Here is a 27219-nt window from a genome sequence, read left to right on the forward strand (position 1 = left end):
TTTTGAAGAGGAGGAAATTCTTAATGTTCTGGTCTATGAAAACCTGACAACTCTAAAAAAAGAAAAACAAGTTAGATTGTATTAAAAAGAGAAAATTTACTGATGGGAAAAATAAAGGTGTTTTCATGTTGGGATTGATGAGAACTTGGTGACAGCCCTCTGGGAAAGCCAGCTGAGTCAGAGTCAGCAAAACTTGGTTGGTGGTTCTATTTATGCAGAACAGGGTTTCCTTGTTTATCTATTTAGAAACCGGTGCTCCCAATATTCCTGTCCCCTGTCCATTGGACTTTTTGATTAAACAAGATTCCAAAGGAAACTGTCCTGGAATGGTGGTTGTGTTCACAATGCTTCAGACATCAGTACATTCTAAGTCCATCTTCCTGGCCAGAAGCTTTTTTTTTTTAAGCATCTGTTTAAATGTGAAGGAAGACATGTAACAAAATGTGGTCAGATGTGTGGAATCACTTCTTCTACCCTTTATTGCAAGTAAAGGTCCCGAGACCCATCATCCTTTGCTGCAGCCGGGCATGCCTGGATGACTGAGGAGATGCTTTGGGACCAACCCTGAGTTGGTCATGTGACCTCCCGCTCTTTATGGGGACTATTCATCCTATGTGCTTAGGGGCCTCCTGGTTGTGACTGACAAGCCTCCCTTACCTTGCAGTGAGCTCTGGTCATGCAACACCTGGTCACAGAAGGGACGTCCTCAGCAGAGTCCTGAACGTCCACTGCAAGTAATTCAGCTATGGGAAACAACCACTTACACGTTTTGGCAGGACGGCCCATGCCTACTAATGATCATGGAAGAACTGAACTTCGTGGAGCCAACCCTAAGTGGTCTGCCTCAGTTTACCACTTGATTCTGATTTTTTGTGTGTTGTTGTTGTTCTACTAACATTACAAATTAACTACATGTAAATCATAGGATTCGCTTTCTATGAGCAGGTTTCCATTTGGAAGTGGTCCAGAAGTACACTCTTGATTGACTTGGAGTTGCTGGGAATGGGTTGTTGGTGTTTTAGTACTGGGGACTAAACCCAGGGTCTGACATATGCTAGTCAGGTACTCTTTCGATGAACTAAAATCCAAGCTTGCTTTTTAATTTTTAACTTTTAGATAGCATTTTACTAAGTTGCCCTTGAACTCACTCTGTAACTCTCAGAGTCTTAAAACTGTGATCTTGCCTCAGTTTACGACATAGCCTGGATTACGAACCTACACCACCAAGCCCAGTGTAGGGGAGTATTGTCTGCCTTGTTTTTAAATGATTGTTACTGTTGCTATTTTGTGTTATGTTTGTTTGATTTGTTTGAGACAGAGTATCTTCTTGTCCAGGCTTCCTGCCTCGCTGTGTAATGAAGGATGTCCTTAAGCTTCTGACGCTCTGGCCTGCACTTTCTGTATGCTAGGGTTGAGGACGTGTACTCCCCATTTGTACAGGGCTGGTGTTGGAACCCAGGGCTTGGGGAAGCTGGATTCACACTCTTCCAACAGATGAGCTACGGTAACATAGAAATGGGTGGCTGAGATTTAGACAGCTGCCCACAAGCTGCCCTTCAGTTCCAGGTGTCCCAAGTAACCTGGGGGTGCTTTTTCTCCTCATTTTTGGGGCATCTGTAAAGCTAATTTAAGTGAAATCATAATCCACCTGAAAGTATGCCTAAAGCCATGGATATGTACACATTTCCTTTAAATAGCTTCAATTGGCAATAAATACAGCAAATGCTTTCAATTAACAATATTGTTAAGACAATTAGTGAAAATACTTAAAATATTTTTTTAATCCTCCCCTATGTAGAAAGCAGAACTGAGCAGGACAGGCCGTCTTTGGGGTAGCTCCATGAGTTTGCCTATGGGTGATCAGACTTCCTTTCGCTGCACTGTGAGGGAATTCTCAATTCCAGGTATTGGGTTTAAAGGTAGTGACCAGAACTATTTACAGAAAATATTAAAAGGAGTAATAAAGATCTAAAAGTTAACTGAGGAGTTGTGATTTTAAATTTTTAACAATTAGGGACATATTTGTGTTATATTATGTCCCAGTAAGATTTCAAAGATCCATATTTAAAAGAATCGAGAAGATAAAAACAATCCATTAACCACTGAGGTAGAATTGTGTTCAGTGTGAGCTGTTTTGTGGGAACACATTGGGGGAGAAGATGTTAGCGCTAGTGTTAGCAGTGATGGTCTCTAAACTGCAAACAGTGGTTTTGTTTCCTTCTGTGTTTCTGTTGTTCACACTTCCTGGGGTGAGCTGTCACGCCAGTCACTGTCATCAAAGTTAAATAAATGCACAAGTTCTCTTAATTTATTTTTTTAAAAACTCTTCCATGTCTCTTAAGTGTTTAATTCAATGATTAGATTCAATAGAATCTGCTGTCTTCTAAGAAATTTTAATAAATAACAACAAAAATGTACCTCAGTAAAAATACCCAAACCATTGTGTGTGCTGGTTTCTTGGAACTGGCTCAAGATATGCATTTGTCTGATAATGATAGCTTACTTTAAAAAAAAAAAAAAAAAAAAAAAAAAAAAAAAAAAAAAAAAAACTGAGACAGGGTCTTAGTATGTAACTCCGGCTAGCCTGGAACTTGCTATATAGACCAGGCTGACCTCTGATGCAGACATCTACCTGCTTTGGCCTCTTTAGTGCCGGATTCCAGATGTGTACCACAAGGTCCAGTTCAACAGTTTTTAAAACATTGTCAGTAACAGAAATGAAAGGCCATAAACTCTCTCTCTCTCTCTCTCTCTCTCTCTCTCTCTCTCTCTCTCTCTCTCTCTCTCTCTCTCTCTCTCTCTCTGTGTGTGTGTGTGTGTGGTGTTTGTGTGTATGTGAACATGTGTATATAAGTAAAGGCACCACCTTAGAAATCCTAACCATCTCCCTTAGGTATGGCCTGGAACTCAGATTAGATGAGGCTGGTTGGACAGTGAGCTCCTGGAATCCTGTGTCTGCCTCCTCAGTGGCTGGGCTTCCACAGGCATGACCACACATCTGGTATTTTTACATGGGTTCTGGAGACGAGCTACTCTGCCCTTATGCTTTTTCAACAAGCGCTTTACCCATATATCTCCCTGCTGTAAGAGACATACATCTTGAAGTGTTTAAACGCGCCTTTTTCTGCACACTACCTAAATGTTAGTTTCTCCTATATAAACTATTGTCTGTCATTTCACAGGCTGGTCCCCACTTCAAATACTGACTAAATAATAGCAACCCACATTCAGAGAAATAGCTCACACTTTTAGCATCCTGCATCCAAGGGAGGGAGTATTTAATTAGTTATTAAACTTCATGGTTAAACTGCAGATAAAATGCAAACCACAATTATGTTTGTATGTACACAACCACCAGCCTGACCCAACAAGAACTCTGGACTGAGTGGGCATCTGCCTGCCATCCTTCTTGCTTCCTCCCTCATCCTAAGGGCACGGGTGACCTGCTCTCCCAACCGCTTATGGCCCATCCGTTGCTCAGGTCTAAGGGAGGAGGTGGGAGAGACAGGGTCTCATGGTGCACAGAAGCATGTATTATGGGTGAGATAAAAGATGGTGGATGTTTGTCCCACTACAGTGACAAAAGCAGACACATTAAGTCTTTAAACTGTGGGCCTTTGGTTTACCCTCAGGTTGGTCTATGTGTGTACATATGTATGCTCATGTGTTGGTACCTGTATGTACACGTGGAGGCCAGAGGGTAGCCTCCAATTACATTCTTCTTCTGGGCCGGAAGACAGCAGTAGTCTAAGCAGGTAGGCCAGTGAGCCCAGAGGACCTGTGTTCCCTCTTCTGCTGTGCATACAGCTACGCATCCCACACCTGACTTCTCCAACCCAGCCCTGGGGAGCCAACTCTGGCACCCTACTAACAAGGCAAACACTCTCCCAGTGGGCATGCACTCTAGCCCCGAATTGATTCCCGTCTATCCTAGCCAAGGTTCTGGGTCACCCGGCATCCCCTATAAAAGTCCAGTCGGAAACTCACAACCAACATCATTTTGGCTTATTTTCAGATCCAGCAGAAGATAAAGTCATGGAAGCTTGTGAGCTGCTGCAGCCACAAATGGAGGTGGCTAAAAGCATGTTGGGTGCCAACCCAGGCGCAACCTCAGCACTCCATTTTCTAGGGCTAGGTTCTGTCTCATCTCCCTTTAAAGAAAAACTTTTTGGCCTCTTCCAGGGCCAGATCAGATCTTTGTGCCTCTAAGGCCTGTCCTCTGGTAACGCTGAGTATGACCACTGCAGTCAGTGCTCCAGAGCCCAAAGTCAACCTTCAGTCTGCCACAAGCCATGTGACAAAGATAGGTGCCTGCCCTTGCTGTGATTGGCTGACTGTCAGGGACCTGGTGCAGAGCTGTGACGAAGAAATCAGTTCACATGTGCAGAGCACACAGTAGGACTTGGTACTCTAGAAGGACTCAGTAACCATAACTGGGGTGACGATCTCTGTGGTGTTGAGGAAACGTCTGCCTACCAACTGGGAAACAGGAATGGTAACAGTGTGTTGCTGAGCCCAAGAACTACAAAGAAAGAAAACAGGGAGAAAGCTGGAGTTCTGGGCTGTGCTGCTGACTTTGACACTGAGGCAGACGGAGCAGGCTCTTCCTCAGAACTCTCACCTCCCAGTAAACTGCAGCTTCCCAGTTCTTACTGTGAGGATGAAATGTTTGCAGATCTGCAATTTAAAACAAAATGTATCCATCACCCAGACATGGCTTTGCAAGCACCCCATATCTGCCCACACCACCGGCCTGATTACTCTTCCAGTATCTACCGGCACCCAGTGTCCAGTCACCGAGTGGCTGTAGTGTGAGTCTAAGTGGCTGAAACAGCGACTTACCAATGAAAGAAGTTAGAAAATTTCAGCAAGCATCCCTGTGCAAACATGACTGCCAGGCCTGACCTGTGCCACCTCCTTCAGCCCTTAGCAGAAACAGGATGGACCCTAACCTTTAAGATTGAGCCAGGGAGTCATCAAAACGTTTTGACTGCCTAGGCATTTCTGAACACAGTGTGAGTTCTTACTTTTCTGGGGACGTAATTCTATAGAGACTTAAACAAATAGTAAAACAAAACAAACACAAACAAACAGAAAACCCTTTACCAAGTGTTTTGAGGTAAGAGACCAGGGATCTTGGTGTCCTCAGCTGCTGAAAATGAGCCAGAGTAACCAGTTCAGGTATCTGGGAGCTGAGACACGACACCTCAGGACCAGCATTGGTTCTTTTGGGGGGATCCCTCATGTGTCTTGGGAATGACAAAAGAACTCCACTCAACGACTATATGAAAAAACTGTCAGATGATGCCACACAGAACTAATCCAGGTCACCAGGGCCTGGGCTGTGTGAGGTCTAGCCTACTACCTGGCCAGGAAGCCCCCAGATGTACAGCAGAAGCTGGTGGCAGCTGTTTCTAACCATCTGGAAGGATTCACTGAAAGAATCACCACAGCCTACCAATGGACCAAACAGCCACCATGGAAGAACTGAACTCTGGGAATCTTGGGCACGCAGTGGGGGTAAACATGTTAATTATCACCTTTAAACATGCAACACTTCTCTTCTGAATGAAGTGTGTCAGCACACACATCCTGGGCTGACGAGTGAATAAAATCGTTGTTGATCATGTAAGCAATACTTCCTTGTGGTTGAAATAACATCTGGAAGGAAAAGTAAGGACAGCACCACAATCTCTGTAAATCAAGAACTGTGTGTGGGTTTATTTTACATTTGAGAAAACAGTAGATTTAATTGTGTGAACCAAAACGGACTGTACAGTATTAATGACGGGACATCAAAACGTATAATTAATAGTGCACTGCTTGCTCTGGTTTTTATTTATTTATTTATTTTTGTCTGATAGTTCCTCTGAGTACATGCATCTGAGAAGATGCAGGTGCAGGTAAATTTTTCTCTATTTAAATCAAGCTGCAGGAACTAAATTTTATCCAAAAAATTGTGGTTTTACATTATATACACAGAAATTTAATATAAAATGACAATATAAAAAGTTAAAAGAGAAAGCATACAGCCAGAAGGTACAAAGAAAGTTGAATAGATTAAAATGATATGATATGTAACATACAGGCGTGTGTAAGCTGATGCTGGCAATTTACAAGGAAGGGATCCAACATTTGCCCCATTTTTTTTTTTGTTTTTTTTTTTCTGTGATTTTTTTTTTTTTCATTTACCAATGCATCACGCTATAGAAAGGTCAGCTGATACCAAAGCTTACATTTGTAAATAACTATAAACTGCAGTATTTTACAGGAAAAAAAAGAAATAGCATTTTTACACATTTTTAAATAATAAGCTTGCATACTTTTTTTTGCCAAAAGTGGCATTTTTCAGCATCCAGAGGGTTTGGGCATAGTGGTGACTGGGGTGTTCGTTGTTTTTGTTTTGAACATATAAAGTTGTGGCTTCCTAACCCCGTGAGTCCTAGATAGCCTTCTGTCTCCAACTGCTGCATGCATGTCTTGCCATAAAAGCTCATTTTTTAATTATTAAATAAGTTTTGTGTCTGACACAGCTTTTGATCTGAATGAAATGCCTTTAAGCGCCTTTCCCCCTTTTTTCTTTCTTTCTTTTTTAAAAAAAATTTTGTTTATTTAATTTTTGAGTGAAAGGCACAGAGATAAAGTCCTCAAAGGGTTAAACTTGATACCAGGTCCTGTGACCTTTATTGTCATGGCAACTTTGTAATTTTCGGATGTCTCTTTATCGCTGCTATTAGTATCCTTTTCTTTACTGCTCAACAATGTCTCCAAGAGTACCCCCACTGTTTCCTACAAAAGATAGCTTAACAACAAGAACGGATGCTGAAAATAAAGGTCAGACTTTGACTCGCGGGGGGAAAAAAAAAGAAAAATAACATGCACAGATCAGACAAAGAGCAGATAAATATAACTACAAAATATGTGTGAGAAAAACCAAGTCCAGCGACAAAGGAGAGGCTGATTTCAGAGGCTCAGGCCAGGCCTAGTGCAGCAAGAGAGAAAGTCCGACAGTCTGCAACCGCCTGCACGCCTGCACACTACTGCTTCTCCAGCTCCGTCACGTAGATCAGGTGGTCCTCCGGAGACTTGCCATGTGTCTTACTGAGGTGCAGTTTTACCGCGTGCTTGCTCGCAAAAGTTCGGTTGCAGAGCTTGCATTGGAACGTGGAGCCCAGGTCTTCCTCGGAGGACCCCAGCGGGCCCAGAGTCTTGTTGGCGAGGGCTTTAGAGACGCTCTGCTGCTCCTGAATCTGGCTGAGCGGCAGCTTCGAGAGGTCCTTCAAGCTGAAGCCCAGGTGCGTCTCCAGGTGGCTGATGTACGTGGAGGCGGTTCTGAACTGAGAGGCACAATCGTTACAAAAGAAAACAGGATGCCCTGTGTCGAGGTTCTTAAGGAACTTGGTTCCCCCTGTCCTCCGCAGCTGGTACTTGACGTTGGCCAGCCAGTGACTGATGGTGGTCATGGAGAGCCCGGTGAACTTGGAGATGTGCACCCGCTCCTGAGGGCCCAGGTCCGACATGATGTATTTCCCTTCCGCCGTCTCCCGGAGGCTGGAGGCAAACTGGGCCTGGAGGATGAGGAGGTGTTGTGGGTTCCAGTTGGACTGGCGCCCCTTCCTCTTGTGAACAGGTGACAACTCGTCCAGGGCCTCCTCAAAGCTGCTGCCATCCGCATCTGACTTCTCTGACACCGTGGAGGGTGTGGAGGACTTGGGGGTTAGACGGCCTGTGAGGTTCTTCACCATGTCGGAGATATCCATGAGGGCGCTCTCCCGCAGAGGCGAGGACACAGCGTCTGCCACGCCCGAGACCAGTGGCTTGTTCTTGGACTTGGTCAGATCAATGGGCTGGTCGCTGTTCTCATAGTAGTAGCGGTCAATGGCGTCGGCCTGCTTGGCAGGGGTGGTGGGGTAGCCGGGCTTGTCCAGCATGCTGTTGCTGATCTTATAGAGCATCGTCAGCGGGTCCAGCGAGGGACTGACAGGCTTGGACACCTTTCCTAGGTGGGTGTTCATGATGGACTGCAGAGCGCTTAGTGGGTTGATGAAAGAGGGCTCCGGAGAGTGGTCCGTGATGATACCCAGATTGCTGCAGCCATTCGTGACCTTGGCTTTAAGAGGCTCTGTCCCATTTGGGGTGTGAGCATCCACAGTACTTTCCTTTTTGGCCTTCCCAGTTTCCGGATCCAAGCCCTTCTTCTGCAGCTTGCTCCCGGTCTCTTCTGACTTAGGAAGATCTTTATTCTCCTTCGCCACAGGGGAGATGGCTTTGACCGGGGAGGTCTTCTCCTTCTCAGTGGGCCTCTCCTCCTTCTTGACGCTGACCTTGCCCGTGACCTTCTCTACTAACTCCTCCATGGCAGACACGTTGCTCTTATGGGGTGGGGGTGTGAGGCTCCCTGGGGAGTGCAGGAGGGTATTGTGCTCTGTGGAGGACAGTGACTTCACGCCACTGGCGTACGACGGCTGTATCTGCACGCTCTGCACAGCTGACTGCAGCGGTTTCACCGTGCCCGGCAGCTGGTAGGCTGCATGGATGCTGGGGTACCCACCCCATGAGGGCGCACCATTCTGGGCTTTACTGATGGCCGTGGACACGGTGTTCTCAAGTGACTTTAGGATATCGACTCCCCCCTTGGGGCTGTCATCCAGGTCTTCCTCCCGCAGGTACTGATAGAGGGCAGTGGGTTCAAACTTCTCAGTGGCTTCTTCGGTCTCCTCTTTGATTTTTCTCTCTGCATCCCCAGCTGCTGGAGGGGCTTTCTCTTTCTCCTTCTCCTTCTCGGGCTCTTTCTTTTCTTCCGAAGCTACGGAGCCTGCAGGAGAGTCCGGTTGTTTCTTGATGCTAGAGGCAGGCAGCCGGGTGTGAGTGGTCGGGGGCAGGGGGATGGACTGGATCTTCTCTTCCACCACAGGGTCCAGCACTAACTGCTTTCCCTTCTTGGACGCGGAGGTCGTCACCTTTAAGAAGTGGCCAGTGACCATCATGTGGGCTGTGAGCTGCTGCAAGGTGTCATGGGAGCTGCCACATTCCATGCACTTGAGTATCTGGGCTTTGCGGGCTTCAAACTGCCATGTGTAGCTAGCACCATTCTGGTAGCCGTAACGGTTGTTCGGAGTCACGTACGGGTTGGCCGTTTTCTGGTCCTTGGCCGACTCGCTCAGTGCAGCGTCAGTGGCCATGCCCGTGGGCTCTGGGGAGCAAGGGGATGCCAGGTCCTGCAGCGCCCGCTTTTTGGTGGAAGGGACCAGTTTGGTGATGGCTGGCACGGGCTCCTTCAGAGGCACTTTCTGGTAATGCTTCGTTTTGATCATGTGGACACTGAGGTCTTGCAGGGACTCGAAGGAGTGTCCGCAGTACATGCACTTGAGCACCTTCTGTGCGTCCTCCTTCCCCTCCATCTCCATCAGAGAACGCTTCCTGGGCTTGGACCACCGCTTGGTCTTCTCAGAGTCCTTGTCTCTGTTGTCGTCTCGGTAGTGGCCTGTCTCGTTCATGTGCACCGTCAGTTCCACCAGCGTGTCGTACGCCGCGCTGCAGTCTTTGCACCTGAACTTGCTGGCCCCCGTGAACACGGAGCCATACAGCTTGTTGTTCTGCCGGTAGAGCTGCACAGTGCTGAACAGGCTGGGCTCGGGCAGCAGTCCGTAGGATGACGTCTGCTGCAGCGTCTTGGCCAGGGCAGCCTGATGCCAGTCATACCCCGAGCCGCTGTTGTTACTGGTGCTGCTATGGCTGGTGCTGGTGCTGCAGCTGGTAATGGCCGTGGTAGACGTGGTGCAGGCGTTGCTGGCGGTACTGGTAGGGGGGGTGGGGGTGGGGGTGGAACTCTCCTTCTGGCTGGCATCGTTGTTGCTGGTGGTAGAGCCGGACTTCTTTAAATCCAATGCTAGGCTAGACCAGCAGGACTCTGAAAATAAGTTCGCGTACACGGCTTTGATTTGTGCCAAGCTGTCCTGGGGATAGGAGACACTGTCTGGACATGGTGGTGGCTCCTCCTTCTCTTCTCTGGAGGAGGAGCTTTTGAAATGGGCCAGCTGGTCACTGCCCTCGCTGAAGGGCGATCCGTAGCCAGCGTCTTGGTTGGTGGCAGTGCTGACGGGGGAATTCTGATAGCTCTGGGCTTCTTTGATCTCCGCCTCTTCGTTGCACACGAATTCGCTCTCCTGAATGTCCAGAGACAGCCCACCATCCTCCACGTGTTCCTCATCTATTTCGGCTGCCTTCAGCTCTTCCTCGGGAACATAAGCTAGGAGAGAAAAATGAGCCATAGTCAGAGGAGTAAATCATCCTCAAGGACGCAACCTCCCCAGCAGTTAGGTAATCCTTAAAAAGATGTTTTTCAGCCAGGCTCCCAGCCTACAAGGCCACCTCAACCTCAACTCCATGCCCACCCCCTGGACCTCAGCAAGCAGGAACAGAACCACACTGAGACTGTCCCCCAGCAAAGTTTGCCCTCTCAGCACTAAAGCCTAAGCCCTTTCTAACTCGGCTCTCCCTCTTCTCTTCCTCCCTCCCATTTCCCCAATTCCTTCCTCTTCCTTCTTCCCCAACATCTTTCTGTCCATCCCTCCCTCCCACCCCCACTACCCTCTCTCCTATTTCCAGCAGTGTCTCCAGTGCCCAGGCTGGCTTTGAACTCCTGATCTTTTTCCCGACCCTACAGATGTTAACATTGCAGGCATGCACTACAGCTTCTTAAAGACATCTGTCTGGCTAGAGGCTGCGGGGAACAAGAAGGGATCTCACATTGGACCTGCAAGTCCTCTTTGATTTCTACATGGCACATTTGGTGAAATTAGGAGGAACCCAGTTCTCTTTGTAGACCGATGTATTTCCCTGGCAATATTCTATGGTTTCCATAAGTAAAAATACTCTTTTATGGGAAGCAGTAAAAGTAATATGGTTTTCACTAAAAAAGAAAAAAAAATGCTTATCACGGCATGAGTGTGTTGCCAGAACAAAGCCCAGCATTACCTACGAAAGGCTGCTCAGGGGTGGCCAAGGCCATTGCCACATACCAATACCCAAAGCAGCATCACACACCACAGTTAAAGGAAGAAACAAGGCAAGCATCCATCACACAGACAGATGTGGTCATCCACACCGCAGAGCAGCGTCTAGTCCTAGAAAGAAAACACTGGTCCCTGGCCCTGCGAAGACATGGCTGAGCCTCAAGGACACTGCACAAAGGAAAATGGACTAGGTACATAGGACAGATAGTGACTTGGGCCCTTCTAAGAGGTCTGTACAGCAGCCAAGCTCAGACTGGCGGGTGGCAGGGCTACCATGCGTTTAGGAATTAGACGGTGGGAATGGCAGCCCAGCAACAGGAATGTTCCGGATGCCACTAAATTGTACCTTTAAAAATGGCTGCAATGGTCACTTTCATGTTATGAGAACTTTGCCTTAATAGATTTTAATTATGACGGCAGTAGCAGCATATGCCCCAGTGGCTGCCACAGGCCTACAGCGTCTGCAGACTACTGAAGGACACATGCAGGTTCCAGGAAAAACCTTGATTCTTACTTCAGGTCATTTTAAATGCTTTGATGTGTGACATATCTTGGTACTGACATATTTTTTTACTACCTCTTAAACTTATTTGAGCAATGTGCTTCTCTCTCTCTCCCTCTCCCCACTGTCTCCTTCCCCTCCTCCCCCCTCCCTTTCTCTGGCAGAAAAACTAGGTGACCTAGTGCTTCATGAGAAAGTAGGAAATTCGAGGTTGAGGTATTCTCCAGCAAGCCCCGATTAAAATGCACTGGCGTGACCTGAGAGGAGCGTCTCATTAAACATGATCATTCATTATCACATTATCAGAGCCGGATCCTAAGGGAGTGTGGCAAAGAGCACAGGCATTTTCTGAGAGGGATGACAGGAGGGACAAAGAACAGCTCTGTGCCCCAGGGGAGGACCCAGGCAGGGTGGAGGACCAGGAAGCTTCTACACCTGCAAATGAAAGACTCCAGGCTTCAGAGCAGGCATTCACAGAACATGAATGACTGCAACACATACATATCTATACATACACACACACACACACACACACACACACACACACGACAGTGCATGCATAATCACACAGTATGTATAAGTTCATGTATGACAGACAACACACATACTTTATACATATGAGCATGCATACGATGATAGTACATGCATAATCACCCCACTGTATGAACACACGCATTACAAATGCATGCATGGTTATCCTGTGCATGCAATCACACATCTGAGGGGCACATGCACAGTCATTCAGATGTGTAAGGTAAACACAATAGAACACCACTATCATGAGAACATGTGACAGCATGTGCATGATCACCCCTGTACACACTCAACATGCCACTCACAGTCATCTACATTTACAAGCACACATGTGCTAAGACATACATGGTCATATCATGTTATAAACCTATATATGACCACCCACATGTATGAGCATGCATATGGAAGCACATGTACCTGAGAGCATACAGGAATGGTTACCCTATACACAGAAGCGCACACATATGCACACACAAGATACCGTTGAATCTGCCACACGGGGAGCTCTAAGGCCCTGCAGAACATGTGTGCCCACTGCCTTTCCACATTCAGCCTCAGCTCACCTCTGTGAAAATCCCAAAGTACTCTGAATGTCACAGGTCCTGGTTCCTGTTCCACTAATGAACCAGGAAGTACAGGTCTACTAATGCTGTGCTACTGTGAAAAATGATCCATGGGGTGAGGCCTCAGGCTTTCTCCACAGCACCGTGTGCTCAGATAATTCTACAGCTTTCCTAGAAAATGGAAGGCTCGAAATGTTGTAAGACTCACGCACATTTTCATTCTGCTCACAAGAGATGAATGTTCAGGGTATCCAGATCTGGGATACCATGAGGCCCACGGACGAGGCCCATTCCCTACAGCCTTACAGGAAGCTGGGCTAGGCTGTCCTGGCTGGAGAACATGTAAAGGTACGGGGAGTGGCTCGTAGGTATCTGGTGTCAGTAGCTTCTTCCTAGGTCACCCTACATGTTTGATCTCTCCCTTGTCCCAGAAGAAGTGTCGTCACGGGGATGCCACCTTCTTCCTGCACTTTCTTCTCCCAAGGAGCTAGCCTACATGTGGTGGCTCCTAGACTGAGGTGACATGTGCATCATGAGCAATCCCACAATGCCAGCACAGCAGATAGTGTCACGGGGACATGGAACAGAACCACAAAGCATGGGGCCCTCAGCCCTAGCAGCCATTCTCTGGCTGCCACACCCCACCTCATGTCTGCCAGCACTGCCTGTTGTCTGGAAGGTGGCTGTGGAAAAGAAGTAAGGTCCCCGACCCTTAAAGCTTAAGTCTCAGGGGGAAATAAAGCAGGAAGAGTATGTCAGGGTGGAGGAGGGGACAAGGGACCGCCGTGAAAGCTGGGCCAACGTTCCTCTCTGTCCCACTTAAGTCATCCACCCTGCAGATGCCCCAGGCTGGAAGTGGCTTCTGTTTCCTCTGCACTGGATATTCTCCTGGGAGTGGCGGAGGTCCACAGACCTCTGCTGGCTCTGTGCCTCCTGAGTCTGTCCCACGGTAGTCTAGAGGACTGACCCTGACTTCATCCTTAAAGGCTTGTGACCACCAAAGCCTTCTGTGTCCCCTACACCTGCTGATCACCACCAGTCAAAGCCAAGCCTGTGCTACATGGCAGGCACAGACATGATCCAGCTGTATGACAAACATGGGCCATGGGACGTGGGAGGCAGTGACAAACCATCAGGAGAGAGGGAGAGAGAGGGTGTGTGTATGTGAGGGGGGGATCAAATACCCAAGGCAAAAAAGAGAGAAGTTTGAAAATTTGATACCTTCTAGCCCAAAAACGTTACTCTTACGTGCGCAGCCTAAGACGATGTGAAATGAAGAAACAGTTTCATGCATGAAGGCTCCCTGCACAGTATCATGGCACATTTGCCGAAACCCTAAGTCTTCAATAATAGGGATTCAGTACTTCCATAAAAGTGTGTTCTAGGACAGACCTTTTAAGTTCTAGAATAGTTGGTACAGCACTTGCCCTGCACGAATGAGGATCCGAGTTCAGTCCTCAAATCCCATATACAAAAGTAAGGTGTGGGGGTGCACATTACAACCCCAGTGCTGGGACGGTGGAGACGGGCGGATCCCTGGGGTTCACTTTCCAGCCAGCCTAACCTAATTAGCCTAATCAGGTGAGCAGATCCTGAGGAACAACACCTGAGATTGACCTTCGTCCTTAATGAGTACACGCATATACATGTACCCACGTATATGCACTTGTACACACACACACACACACACACACACACACACAGGTATGCACACATGCATGCACACGAAAACCATGCCCTAAAGATACAGAGAAAGACAAAGACAACAAAGGCAAAACACAAAGGTGTGTGGCCAACACAATGGGAAAGCCCTTCTCTGGGAGCATTAACGGTGTTTTCTTCAAGCCAAAGGATACATGGTTTTCTGACTGCTGTGGACGTGCCTCCCGATAAATACTGGTATTTTCAAAATCACCAGTTTCCCATTCACAGAGATGGACTTTCCCCCCCGGGAGGGAGGGCTGTCAGACGGCTACCCTCATCACTGTGCCTACTTTTCGTTAATGCTGAACAATCAACAGAGCTGCAGATGGCACAGGTCTACGCACTGGTGGTCTCTCCTCTGAGCTGTCCAGAATGCCCCATCCACCTCCCCGGATACTCTCTGTCCCATGCCCACCCACAGGGGCCCCATGGAAGACAGCTGCAGTCTTCTAGACAAGCAAGAGAGTAACCTGGTGTTGTGGCCTTCAGTCAGCCAGGCTGAGTCCATTCTCCATCTCTGGGTCATGCTCGCCCTGTCTTCCATGTTCCTCCAGTTACTTATGCCCTGACACCTTCTCCTTCCCAACTACTTCACACTTGTCCCTGTTCCTAGTACACTACATCTATTCTCAGCCCACATGTTCTGGAGTGACAGCTGGGGGCACACATCTGTCTTCTATCCCACACCACTGAACACCTCTGCCCTTCAGACCTTTCTCCTCCAAAGCAGTGTCTAATCAGCCAGCCCGCTCTCAGCCACACTTGCAAATGCTAGAGACAGAGTTCTTGGCATTTCAAGCGAGAGCCCTAAGGACCCAAAACCCGCAGAACTTCATTTCTAAGTTCAGCGCCTGCAGAGAAAAAGAGTGGCCAGGAAGAGTTCCCAAGCCTGGATTCTGTAGCCTGACAACCAGAAGGGCTTCCCATACCCTGACTTTAGTAGCCTGGCCCAGTCATGGAGGGCTGTCAGAGAACCATCCCCGTACTGCAATATCTGTCATGCAAAAGCAGGTCAACCTAATGACCCTTGGATTTGGGGGTGATCCAAAGAAAAGGGTGCTTGGATGTGGAGCCAAGAGAAACAGAGTGGTCAATCATGAACTTATACAGATTGGGCCTATGACCACTGGTCCCTGCGAAGGGACCACCAGCTGCCTTTCAGTCTGGCACAAGGAGAGGGAGAAAGGCCTATTGATCCGGGTACACGGGTAAGGCCGACACACATACTTGCTCCTTGGAGCCTTACTCTTCCTAAAGCGTGACCATGGTAATAGAGAAACCTGTAAGGTTACAAGAATTACCATGGTCATCAATCCAACTCTGTGCTTATCCATTGTCCTAGTGTGAATGTTTCTTTTCTCCCAGAATTCACCTTGAAATCTAATAGTCGGGTGAGTCAGTCAGGAGGGACTTGGGAGGTGCTCACACTCAAGGGTAGAGGCCACAGGAGTAGGATTTGTCCCTTCATAAATGAAGGTCCAGAATGCCACTGTGCCCCTTCTTGCACAGAGGGTCACAGTGAGATGGTATGACCTGCTGACACCTTAACCTGGGTTTCTGGACTCTAGGTTAAAAAAAAAAAAAAACATTCTCACTGTTTTTATCTATGATATTGTTATAGTGGCTGGAAGGTGCCAAGGCATCTGCTCATCTCTGCCGCACCCCAAAGCTGTACACACAGAATAAACAACAACACGCACTAACAGGCCCACTGGTTTACTCTCTCTGTGCTGCTATGGAAAGACATCCCAGCTCAGCCATACACCACTCAACCTAGCCCTGGGACAACAGGAAGAGGATGACAATCTGCTTGCCCCTCATGGAAGCTGAGCCAGTATAGTGTCCTGATACCAGGTGTGACATGTGGCCCAGTAGATGCTTCTGGGGCCCTCCCTTTTCATGTTCCCTAGAGCACTGAGGAAGGAAGGAAGGAAGGTAGGAAGGAAGGAAGGAAGGAAGGGAGGGAGGAAGGAAGGAAGGAAAGGAGGGAGGCAAAAAGGAAGAAAGGAAGACAGGAAGGAAGGCAGGTAGGAAGAAATGAAGGAATGAAGGAGGAAGAAAGAAAGGAAAAAATGAAGGACGAAGAAGGAAGAAAAGAAGACATGAAGGAAGAAAGGAAGGAAGGAAGGAACAAAGGAAGGAAGGAGGAAGACAAGAAGGAAAACAGGAAAGAACAAAGGAAGAAAGGAACAAAGGCAGGAAGGAAGGAATGAAGGAATGAAGCCAGGAAGCAACCCAAAGTAGGTATTAGGGCTGCTCCCAGCCAGCTCTCAAGGGGAGGGGCATCTCATTCCACCAGTGCTGTGTCCTCATTCGGCCACGTCACAGACAGTTGGCTATGAGGAAAGTGGATGTTTAAAAGTATCAAGTAAAGAACTCAGGTCCTTAGTAGCTGCCTGGTGGCTGCCTTACAGTGAACACCAACTTTACTATTGTATTACCACCTGGTGAGACTATAATCAGACCAAATTGCATGTTTATCTACATCAAACTTTTTTTAAAACTGGCAAACATGATACTCCTGAACAGATGGCCATTATATCAAAATACATTTACTCCAAGGGACCAATTCACAAAAGGGGCTCACACACACCTAAAGGATGGGTGTGTGGCTTCAGTTCATCACAGAACCCAGCAAAACACAACGTCTTCCAGACTTATAATTTACTGCTCGTAAAGTGACTTCACCTTTGCCATGGAAAGAGCAGGTGGTTTTAGTGAGAGCCTGAATCTATCAAGGAAGAGAAAGTGCAGAGAAAGCAGAAACAGGCAAAACACATTCTTTCCTCGTCCGAAAAGAACATAAAAATGCAAGCAAGATATACATTAATTTGCTGGGGTGGTTGTGATTTCTCACAGGAAAGCTGACGCCCTGCCAGGCAAGGCTGAAAGGCCACTTCTGTTCTACCGTGATAGGGCCAAAAATGTTTCTATCACTTCTGCAAATTTGAGTTGCTGGTAGGGATTGTTAATGCGACGTTTTGCCGACGCATTTGACTTGTAACAGAAGTCTCCTTACTTAAGCCCCAGTAGAAGCTATCTCTAAGAACTGAAGGGTCGGTAAATAAAAATGACCTCCTCTCCATTCTAATTTTAATTAGGAATCCATAGGTAACTGACCTAAAACAAATACAATTTCTTCTTTCTCTCACTGCCCCGGAATTCAATTTGAAATTAGAAGAAAGCATATCCCAAGCCCCATCCTGATCTGCCCACAAGCAAATCAGATATTAACCTTTTGTCTCAAGCTGGTGACGTTACAACCCGACTTTACAGGCACGGTAGCAGAGACAGTATATAAAACGGCGTGAAGCTTCCTGGTGCTCCATGGTGTCAGGAAGAAAAAGAAGAGGGAAAGGTCGGAGGGAAGTCAGAGTGGAGTGAGACAGCTGAGAGGTGCCCAGCCCTCGTGAGCACCGGGAGCAGGGAGGGGTTTCTTCAGCAGCTGCACACATAGAGGCAGGCACACAATGCAACTCTCTGGCTCTAGCAGATCAAGTCTCACCCAAGAAGTGGGAACCAAAGCCAAGCACCAGGGAAGACATATTCTCAGTCATTTCCCCAGATGGGAAAGGACAGACTCCACCCCATCCCATCCCACTGTAGAGGCACAGTCTAATCTAGTCACCCAGTATTAACAAGTAACCCACAGAGCATGGGGCCCCAGCCCAGGAGTATCTGATATCCTGGAAACAGTAGATTTTAACCAACAGGTGGGACTCCCCTGCTAGAAGAGAAGAAACATGATTGAGGACCAACGGCCTCACACCTCAACCAGCCTGTGAAGAATGCCACCACCAGACCCGCCACCCTTGCTCCTTGACATGCTGCAACCCAGAGATTACACCTTCTATAAAGTTCCCTTCCGTGGGCCTCAGCTGAAGGTCCTGGGACAGGGTGCGGGGGAGAAGCACAGGTTCCACGGTCCCTGAAACCTCAGAGCATCTCAGAATGCAGTCTCCATTAGAAAGTCAGACATCTTATTTTCTAAGACACACTGGCTAAAGGATTGTCGATCTTTAGGCAATTACAGTCTGTTCTGACATGAGCTGACAACAGGACGTGGTGAGGGCACAAAGGAGACTGTTTGGGCACCATGGTAGGGGCCCTTTATCTTTGAGGATGCCATGGCTAAATGCCACTTTTCTGAGAACACGGGGAATTCTGAGCAAACATACCTCATCATGGTTTCTATACTTGGTCAGAAACTAAGCACTTGATACCACAGCACCAGACGTCCCTCAAATCTGTCTAATAACAATATTGGTGTTTGAACCGAATTGTATCTGCCCTGTTGTGACGGAGAATGTAATTTTTATCAGAATAATTACCCTCTTTTTTTTTTTTTTTTTTTTTTTACTATTATCATTGAATCTTCAGAATTGCTTTCAAAGATGCTTCCTTAAAAGAGTTTCCTTGGGGGAAGGAGAGAATTTTCAAATTCAGCTGGAGGAATTATTTATCGGCACCTTTGTCTTCACCACACGTGCTGCTCTTCCGAAAATCTTTTGTTTTATATAGGCTACGATCTTCTAAGAATCTTTCATTTTCATGTGTATAAATGTCCTGGAATACAGAGTGGTATCTGTAGAGAATGCTATTTCTACAGATGAAACTGAGAACAAAACACTTCACAAGGTGAATGGATATAATTTTCTGGCCTAACAGGTTTTTAAAGAAAGAGTCTGATGAGCCCAGGAAGCAAAGTCACCCCCATTACATTTTCTCCAGGGACACCCCCACAGCACCATCCATATGCCCCTCCCTCCCGACCCCCAGCATGGAAATCTCATGAATGAGCAGTCAGGAATTGGTAACTGCAGTATAAAATTCTCCTTTCACAATTACTTACAGAAATAAATGACATTTTCCCCATCAACTAAAACAAAGCCTCCGAATCATCATTTCTGCCATTTCTTTTTGTGTCAAAACAGCTTTGCAAGCACTTCCCCGCCCTTCCTGAGCCTAGCAGGATGGTGCAGACGGTGACAGTGTGAACACGTACAGTATGTCCTGCTGGGGGCAGGGGTGGGGGGCGGGGAGCTGTCTCACAGGCCACGAGAACAAATATGGACCAGCAGCACAGAAAAGCTGCACGTGTGAGCACAAAACACACGTGCTTCACACATGTTTGCAATGCATATATATACAGGTGTGTGCTTATGTGTGTGAACCTGACAAACTTCTTAACCCCGACCATTTGAAAGACAGGATTCGGAGAAATAAACCTATGATCGGATTCCATTTTTTCTAAAAATTAAATCTTGTTAATAACTTTTGTCATAAAATGTGCCTTCTGGATGCCAATGTGTCCCTAAAGGTGTGCTGTCATCCTGAGTCACGATAGATTGTGTGTGTTCTAATATGAGTGGACAGAAGGCAATGTATACAGGCCTGTTACAGCTTAATGTGACACCAACCATGTGTGCCCTGATGGTTTACAACATAAATACGCACATATTGTCTGAAAAAAAATATTTTCATCTCAAACCCAAACTATATAATGAGGCACAAACATCGTATCTTTGGCAAATTAGATAAAAGCTGTATTTCTCAATCCCAGGCCCAACGTTGTTCAGAACATCTTTGTTTCCTTACAGAAAACCCGGCTCTCTCTTGTCTACAGTCACTTTAAGGATAGTCGGAAGTGGCAGCTGTATTTGCTTTTTAATGGCTAAATGTAGTAAAGTTCTCAGTTCCCTAGAGTCCTACTAACACTGGCTCAGAGCAATTAGGTCTGCCACACCCCAACCTGTGTCTTAATCTGCACCCCAATTATGCACAGATTAAGGTGTACCTGAGCCACCCTCTCTGTATTCCCTCTCAGAATGCTCCCAGGATTCTGCCTCATCACCACTGTTCCCCCCTCAGATAGATGCACAAAAGTGTGGGTGCTCTGTTCAAGAAGCTGCAGCAACAATAGAAGAAAGGCTTCCGGGAACACACTCCAAGCTCAAGTCAGCACAGGATCCACCGAGAAAGAACAGAGCAGGTTCCAACCCGGTTGCGCCTGCACCCTGCACCAGGACAGACGAACACCTGTGACAACGCTCTCTGACAGAAAGCATTTGGAGAAAGTGCAAGGCACTCTAGGAAGGGATGCTCCAAGAGGGAGGGAGTGGCTGCAATCTCTCAGATACCCACCTTTAATACGGTGCAGCAAGCTAGTTAACCAAAGGTTTTCACTTTGTGCACACATGTATGCATGTATGTGTGTATGTATGTATGTATATGTGTGTATGCATGTGCATGTGTGTGTATGTGTGTGTGTGTGTGTGTGTGTAGTGTGCATACATATTTTTTTAATTACAGGCATACCTGGCCAAGAAGTTGTAACTACTGTATAGTTACCAAGCTATGGATACTATATATGGCATTTCAGCATGAAGATCTGTCAGATACCCCACATTTGTGTGCTCAATTTACAGTCCCAGTTCCTGCGCACACCTGAACATCCCTTACTAGCAGCCAGCAGCCAGTTGGTACTCTAGAGGAACAGAGGTTTTATAGGGTGTGTGGCAGCAAAGAGCTAAGTCTCAATTTAAAAATATTCCCAAATAGAATCAACAGTTCTCACAGAATGGCTCTTCACATGAGCAACTTCTAGAAACAGTGATTTTTTTTTTTATCAGCAAAGAAATGGCCATCCCCAAAGTGGATTATTTATAATGAACAAGGAAATAAGGAAAACGACAGAGTACCTCCTCCCTCTACATCTCAGACAGGGTCCTCTGCCCTGGAAGCTTGCCATGGTGGTTTCTGTAGCAGAGATGACCCTCGTCACACCCCATCAGAGGAGCACACCGGTGGAGAGGTGCCCCTCCCGGTGGAAAGAGCGTGCGATTAGCAAAGGTCTGCCACAGAGATCGAGGCATGGGTGCTGCTCTGCACTGATTCTAGCTCCGAGACTCACTGGCTCTTCCTGTTCCACCTGATAAACTATCCATCCCACATTCTCATTAGGCTTCCCATCACCAAAGGGAGTGGAGATGAATCCGCCTGGACCCCCCTCCCCTTTCCTCTCTGTCGGATGATTTCATTGAAATGTTCATTTTCATCCCTGCCGGCAACATTAGAATGGAAGTATTTAACCTGTTTCCATTACTTATACAAATTGCCATTATGGGGTAGGACAGATGTTAGAATCACGCCATATAACTAACTTCTGTACATCCTTTACAGGAGCTCGAGGAACAGGAGAGCGGCTGGATCACATTACCCAACTTCATCATGTGTGCTCCGCTACCGGATTCATTAACTTTGCACATCAGCTTTTACACTTCCTGCGTGAAAATTCCCAGGCTGTTTGGACTCATTTAATTTAGAAAGAGAAACCTTTGTCAGGGATAATGTTTTGATCAGGTGTGTTGGGAGAGTAGGGGAGAGGCGTGAGGGGAGGAATGGGGGGGGGGCAGGAAAAAAGAGCTTGGAAGGGGAAACACCTTGTCGAAATGTTCCCTTCCCTGAGGAATGATGAAAAGGAAGGTGGTTGGGGCCCGTGGTACTCAAAGATGCCTGTCACTTCAGATAGGCACGGGCACAGCTCACCTCGGCAGGTGACAGTGTTGTGGAGCAAAATCTTGCTGCATTATTGAGCATCGTGGGTAGGACTTGGGAAGACTGCAGGCCCGGGATGCCTGGGGCACCAAGTCAGCTGGTGAATGGATTTCACTCCACTTGTCTCATTGGGTGAAGGAGGAGAACTTCCCAATGGATAAGAAAGCACAGGAGGCTCAGCCCAAGTCCAGAACCGTCTTCTCTGACCCCAGACTCCTTGCCCAGACTAGTCAGAAGTAAGACTAGTAAGATTTTTACCTTGAAACCAGTTCCTAGTCTGAGGACATGTCCCCACTGAACACGTCCAGACACCAGCCAGAGGCAATATGCTTAAAACGGTTCTAGGTGCTGGGATGGAAATTCTAGGAAGGCTCTAAACTGAAAGCTTCATTTGTGGAGTGTAACAAACTGACAAGTTACATTCTTTCTGTTCATACAGGAAAGTCCTCCTAAGACCCGTGGGTCCCACCATCTAATGCTCTGTCTCCATGTCCCCTCCCTTCTGCCTCCATTGGTTCTGCCCATGAAACCATCAGAAGGAAAGGCTGAGTGTGATCAAATCAATGAAGAGAGTACAAGATGGTATTCTCCGGCAGAAAGAGAGAAAGCGCGTGCTCAAAGATCTAAACAGCAGGGCACGAGTGGGCTCCCAAACACAAGTCAGCAAAGGTGTGAGATGCAGGAAACAGGTCCCACAGGACTGGCACGCACACACACAGACACACACACACAGACACACACACACACACAGACACACACACAGACACACACACAGACACAGACACACACACACACAGACACTGAGTGGAAACCCACTACTGACAGCCCCAGCATTTCCTCCCAGGCTGGAAGCAGTTATCTGGAGAATGACTGACACAGCATCGTCACTGCACACCCGTGGGGCATCTCACTAGCATGTGTGGCATGGGACGATTACATGGCAGAGGGATTTTCCTGAGCCTATACTTTGGGCCAAGTGCCAAGCACTCCTTACTACTTCTCTATGCCTTGAAATCACACTCCTATGGTCATCCTACCTATTGCCAGGTAGGGAAACTGAGGCACAGAAGATAAATGAGTTCCATACAGCCAAAGAGACACAAAGAACACTCCTAAGGAACCTGTTCTCAACCTGGGCTCTTGATGTTGTTGCTAAGCAGTATTTTCCACCAATAGCAGCAAGAGTTCTGGGGTGAACACAGAGTGTAAAGGAAGGTCTTTTCTCCACAGAGGCAGGTCAGCAGCACTGGTCCTAGGCAGCCCTGCCGACAAGCTTCAGTTCTGGTTATCGTAGGCTGCAGAGAAGGACACTTGGAGGCCTGCCACTTACAGGCTCCTGCAGAGTCCATGGGACTGTTTCAGCCACATCTGGCCAGATACCGTCAGGCCCAAAACAGGTCAGTACGCTCCAGAAAAGACCTAAGAACGTTCTGGTGACAGGTGCCTGATGCCGTAGGGCTGTTCATGTCTGTGTAGAGAGCTCGCCCTGTTGCCATGATGTTATTCGATGTACACTGCACTCACCCGAGAAGGGGGCGTGGCTGAGTACAAAGTTCTGTCAGTAAAGCCACACAGGCAGGAGGACTCAAGTCCAACCCAGGAGCCATACCAAAGGTAGTTATGCTTGTCATCAAATGCTGGGGAAAGGAACATGGAGGATCCCTGGGGCTGTCTGGCCAGTCAGAGCTTCCGTGTGTGTACACATATGCTCACAGGTATGCTCACACACACACACACACACACACACACACACACACAGAGAGAGAGAGAGAGAGAGAGAGAGAGAGAGAGAGAGAGAGAGAACAGAAACAAATCTCCTCCTGACCACGTCAACCCAGTTTCCTTCTGTGGGGGTCCCTCTGCTCTGCATCTGCTTCCGGTTGAAGAGGATCCTGCCAGGACCCTCCCTATGGAGATGGCCTCCCATAGCTCCTCTATGGTGGCATGAGGTGCCCTGAGTCCATAAAGGGTCTCCCTGAGCACCGAACAACACCTTGGCAGATCTTGGCAGCTAGCATGGTGCCTGGAACACAACAGATGCTTCCGAGTTGGTGGCCAGAAGAGCAAATTAAAGAGAGAGGGGACGGTGACTGAATTCAGAGCAAACGGACACAGATAAATGCATGTTGTTTCCTTCACGCACATGCAATGAAGAACCTTTCTGAACCACAGTGGAGAAACTTCTCTTACCAATCCTTACTATAAAACACTTGTTTTAAAAAAAAAAAAACAAAAAACAAAAAAAAAAAAAAAAAAAAAAAGGCTTCCACGTGCTGGCCAGCTAGCACCTGTATCTGTCAACGCGAAACCTCCTGGCCGTCAATCAAACACGGTTCTGCCAAAGTTCTGACGGCCCTAATGATTTGACTGCGAATAGGAACAACACATCAAGCGGAATCATAAAGGAGGAAAATGGGGTGGAAACGGAAAAAACAACCACTCTGAAATCTTGTCTCAGAAGATCCATCTTTCCTGAGATGTGCCTCCCGTTAAATCAGTAGGAATATCTGTCAGAGATCGCCTGCTACACCATTTGGCTGATGTCAAACCTAAATAAACCAGATCAGAAAACCAGCAAGTGGCAGGAGAGAAATGAAGGGGCTCGGAGCAGCCGCGCTGTAACTCGCATGGTTTGCTTGCTGATTTTTTGGGGGGGAGGAGGGGAGGCAAGTCGTGGCAATCGGCGGCAGTCATTTGCGGTACTAATGTCCAATCCAGCCTTCTTTCATTCTCCTGATTTAGGTGGTCAGAGTGGTCTCGTAGCCGACGCGGGGAAGCTGTGCTGTTTAGCAGGCTGTTTAATGGGAAACTGGCAGTCTTATTTCTTCTCTAGATTTGGTTTGTCACTAGGTCTCCATTACATGCCACTCAGCTTTGATGTCTTTGGACAGGACTGATCAAAAGATGTCATTTGACCTACACAGCATGGCAGAAACTTGGAGAAGTCTCATAAAGCGACACTCTGGCTGTAAATAAAATGACATTATTATTTCCTGTCTCCCATCATGTAGAAAAGCCAATTATGGTAATGCACTGCATGTCAATGGAAATGCAGCAATCTCTTTTGGAGCAGCGACTGCAGGCATCAGTATTGCGACTCTCCTTCCTGGGAAAATTTGCCCATTGGAAAATGAAGAGGAAGGAGGTGATAGATGTCTTAAAGACACTTAATAAAACCCCGGACAGCCAAGAGAAGTGCAAGTCAGCAAAACAATTGGAAGTGTAAAATGCAAACGGTTAAGTTTCCAAATTATCTAATAATTTAATCTTTGGTGATTTATACTCTGTCATCAAAATGGCCCCTATCATGTCCCATGTCTCTCAGCATTTGACTGACAGCGAAGCGATTTATGGTACTAATAACCCTGCTGTACCCACCACTTCTTAAGAGGCCAACTGGGGGGAGGGTTCCGACCTTGTTCCTGAGATTCATTTAGAAGTGATGTCATGGGGCACAATCTTGTCTGCCCTATGTCTGCAAGACGATCTGACAATCAAGCTGGATGCTGTTTCTATTGTTTTAGAATACCCCATTTTATTATTGCACAAATTCAAAACAATCTCCATCCCTGCCCTACGTAAGAACTCCTTCCTCGGAACTAAACACGCACACAAACCCCTCAATTGCTTTCTAAGGAGCTAGCTTCCACCGGACACACCTGTGCTACAGTCAGAAACTCCGGCCCCTTGCTCACGACGCCTGTCAGGCCCACTGAAACAGGCTCTCGTTGTTTTGCCTTGGGGCAGGGACCAAACAGTCCAGCTTCTTGAGTCCCATCTCTCCTCTGCCTCCCAGGGACCCTGGCCTTTAAGCATCAAAGTGGTGCGATGTTGGCCTCAGTGCCCTACAGTAAGACAGCACAGCGCCTGCCTGGTTCTATGGCCTTGCCTTGTCTGTGAGGCACTGCTTGGCCCTCGTACACTTCTCTTATTCAGAAGGCAGCTTTGGTGTCGCCTTTGCAGGACTGTGGCTAGAGGTCAGCTGCACAGCAAGACTCCCCTCAGGCATACATTTTGTAATCGTGGCATGCATTCATTTCCAGGGACAAAAAAAAGATTCCTGCAATTTGTGTCTGTTTAAATCAAGGAATTAGAACTATTCCAGAACCACTGCGTCTACAGGAGAAAGAAAAACTTTTAGGCTATGTCAGAAAAATTCTTTGACTGTCCCAATTATTTGGGTTATTTTTTTTTCCTCTGTTATATTAAGTCATCTCTAAACACATACTGCAACTATGTCTTTTTCCCCTGCAATTTAATTTTAGTACACAATGAAGTGTGGATTAAATTTAGAAGCTTCAACAAATTGCAGTAACTTTAAATAATATTTGTCATGTCAATAGCAGCCAGAACTTCCCAAAAAGATGGCATTCGTAAGGTTGCAAATTGTATCAAAAAGACTCACAGGGAGTTCCTTATCAGGAATCCACACGTCTACCAGTGCATCTTGGGAACCAATATGGTGCTTCTGATGAGTTCCTTCAACTGCAGTGCCCAGGGAGAGGCCTAAGGAAAGTGTAAGTTGTCCCGGGTCTGTCCTGGGTTTTGATTTTCTAAGAATATCACATGTCGGTGTTGTCTGCTCAGCCGACACTCACCCATGTGTCAGGAAGGCCATGGTGATAAGTACAGTTTTTATGCCAGTCAGCAAGCAGGTCAGCATGGTCTGCAACTGCCTCCTTCCCAGACCATTGTATTCTTATCACAGAAGACTAATATCATCAAGAGCTAGAGATCAACGCATTATGCTGAACTCTCGTTGTTCTCTTCCCCAAAGAGCTTCTATTTAATACCATATTCTTGAACCACACAGAAAATTCCAGAACAGATGGGTAGGTCAATCTCAACAGGTAAATATGAAGACCAGGAGACCCTGGCTCTGGAGGACACCCGCTTGCACACATCATGGCCGGTAGCTGGTTCCCTCAACTGTGTGACTAGTCAACTGTGAAGCCTGAGTTTTGGCTGCCACCCACCATCAGCCACTAGATTCAGGGGGCTGACTCGGTTCAGACACGGACTTTGAAGCAATGCAGTTTAAAGCAAAAAGTGGGGATGAAGGAGATGCTCCCATCCACAAAAGTACCAGGACCTGAGTTTGCTCCCCTAAAGCTTGTAAGAAACAAACAGTAATGGCAAATTAGAGTATCGTGCGTGCAGGAGGCTACAAAGGTACAAAGGCAGTCGCGGGGCTCACGTGTCCACCAATGCAGCTGCTCCTGAGGAATGACACCTGAGGCTGACCTCTGACCTCCCCAAACACTCACAAACCTGCACACATATGGACACGCACAAATATACACACGAGAAAAGCAACAAAAGATAGTCCTGAAACACAGCAGGA

General features: G+C 47.2%; 1 protein-coding gene across 1 annotated transcript in view; it reads right to left on the reverse strand.

Annotated features, from left to right (window-relative positions):
- Positions 1-5720: 5720 nt before the first annotated feature.
- Positions 5721-27219, reverse strand: part of TSHZ1 (teashirt zinc finger homeobox 1) — a 71341-nt gene continuing 49842 nt past the window's right edge. Inside the window, exon 2 of the mRNA XM_080919944.1 lies at positions 5721-10249. Within this exon, the coding sequence (XP_080776070.1) occupies positions 7038-10249 (3212 nt within the window). The 3' untranslated portion in view covers positions 5721-7037. The remainder of the gene's footprint in view (positions 10250-27219) is intronic.

This window comes from Micromys minutus (genome assembly GCF_963924665.1).
Source record: "Micromys minutus genome assembly, chromosome: 8".
NCBI classification, from domain to species: Eukaryota; Metazoa; Chordata; class Mammalia; order Rodentia; family Muridae; genus Micromys; species Micromys minutus.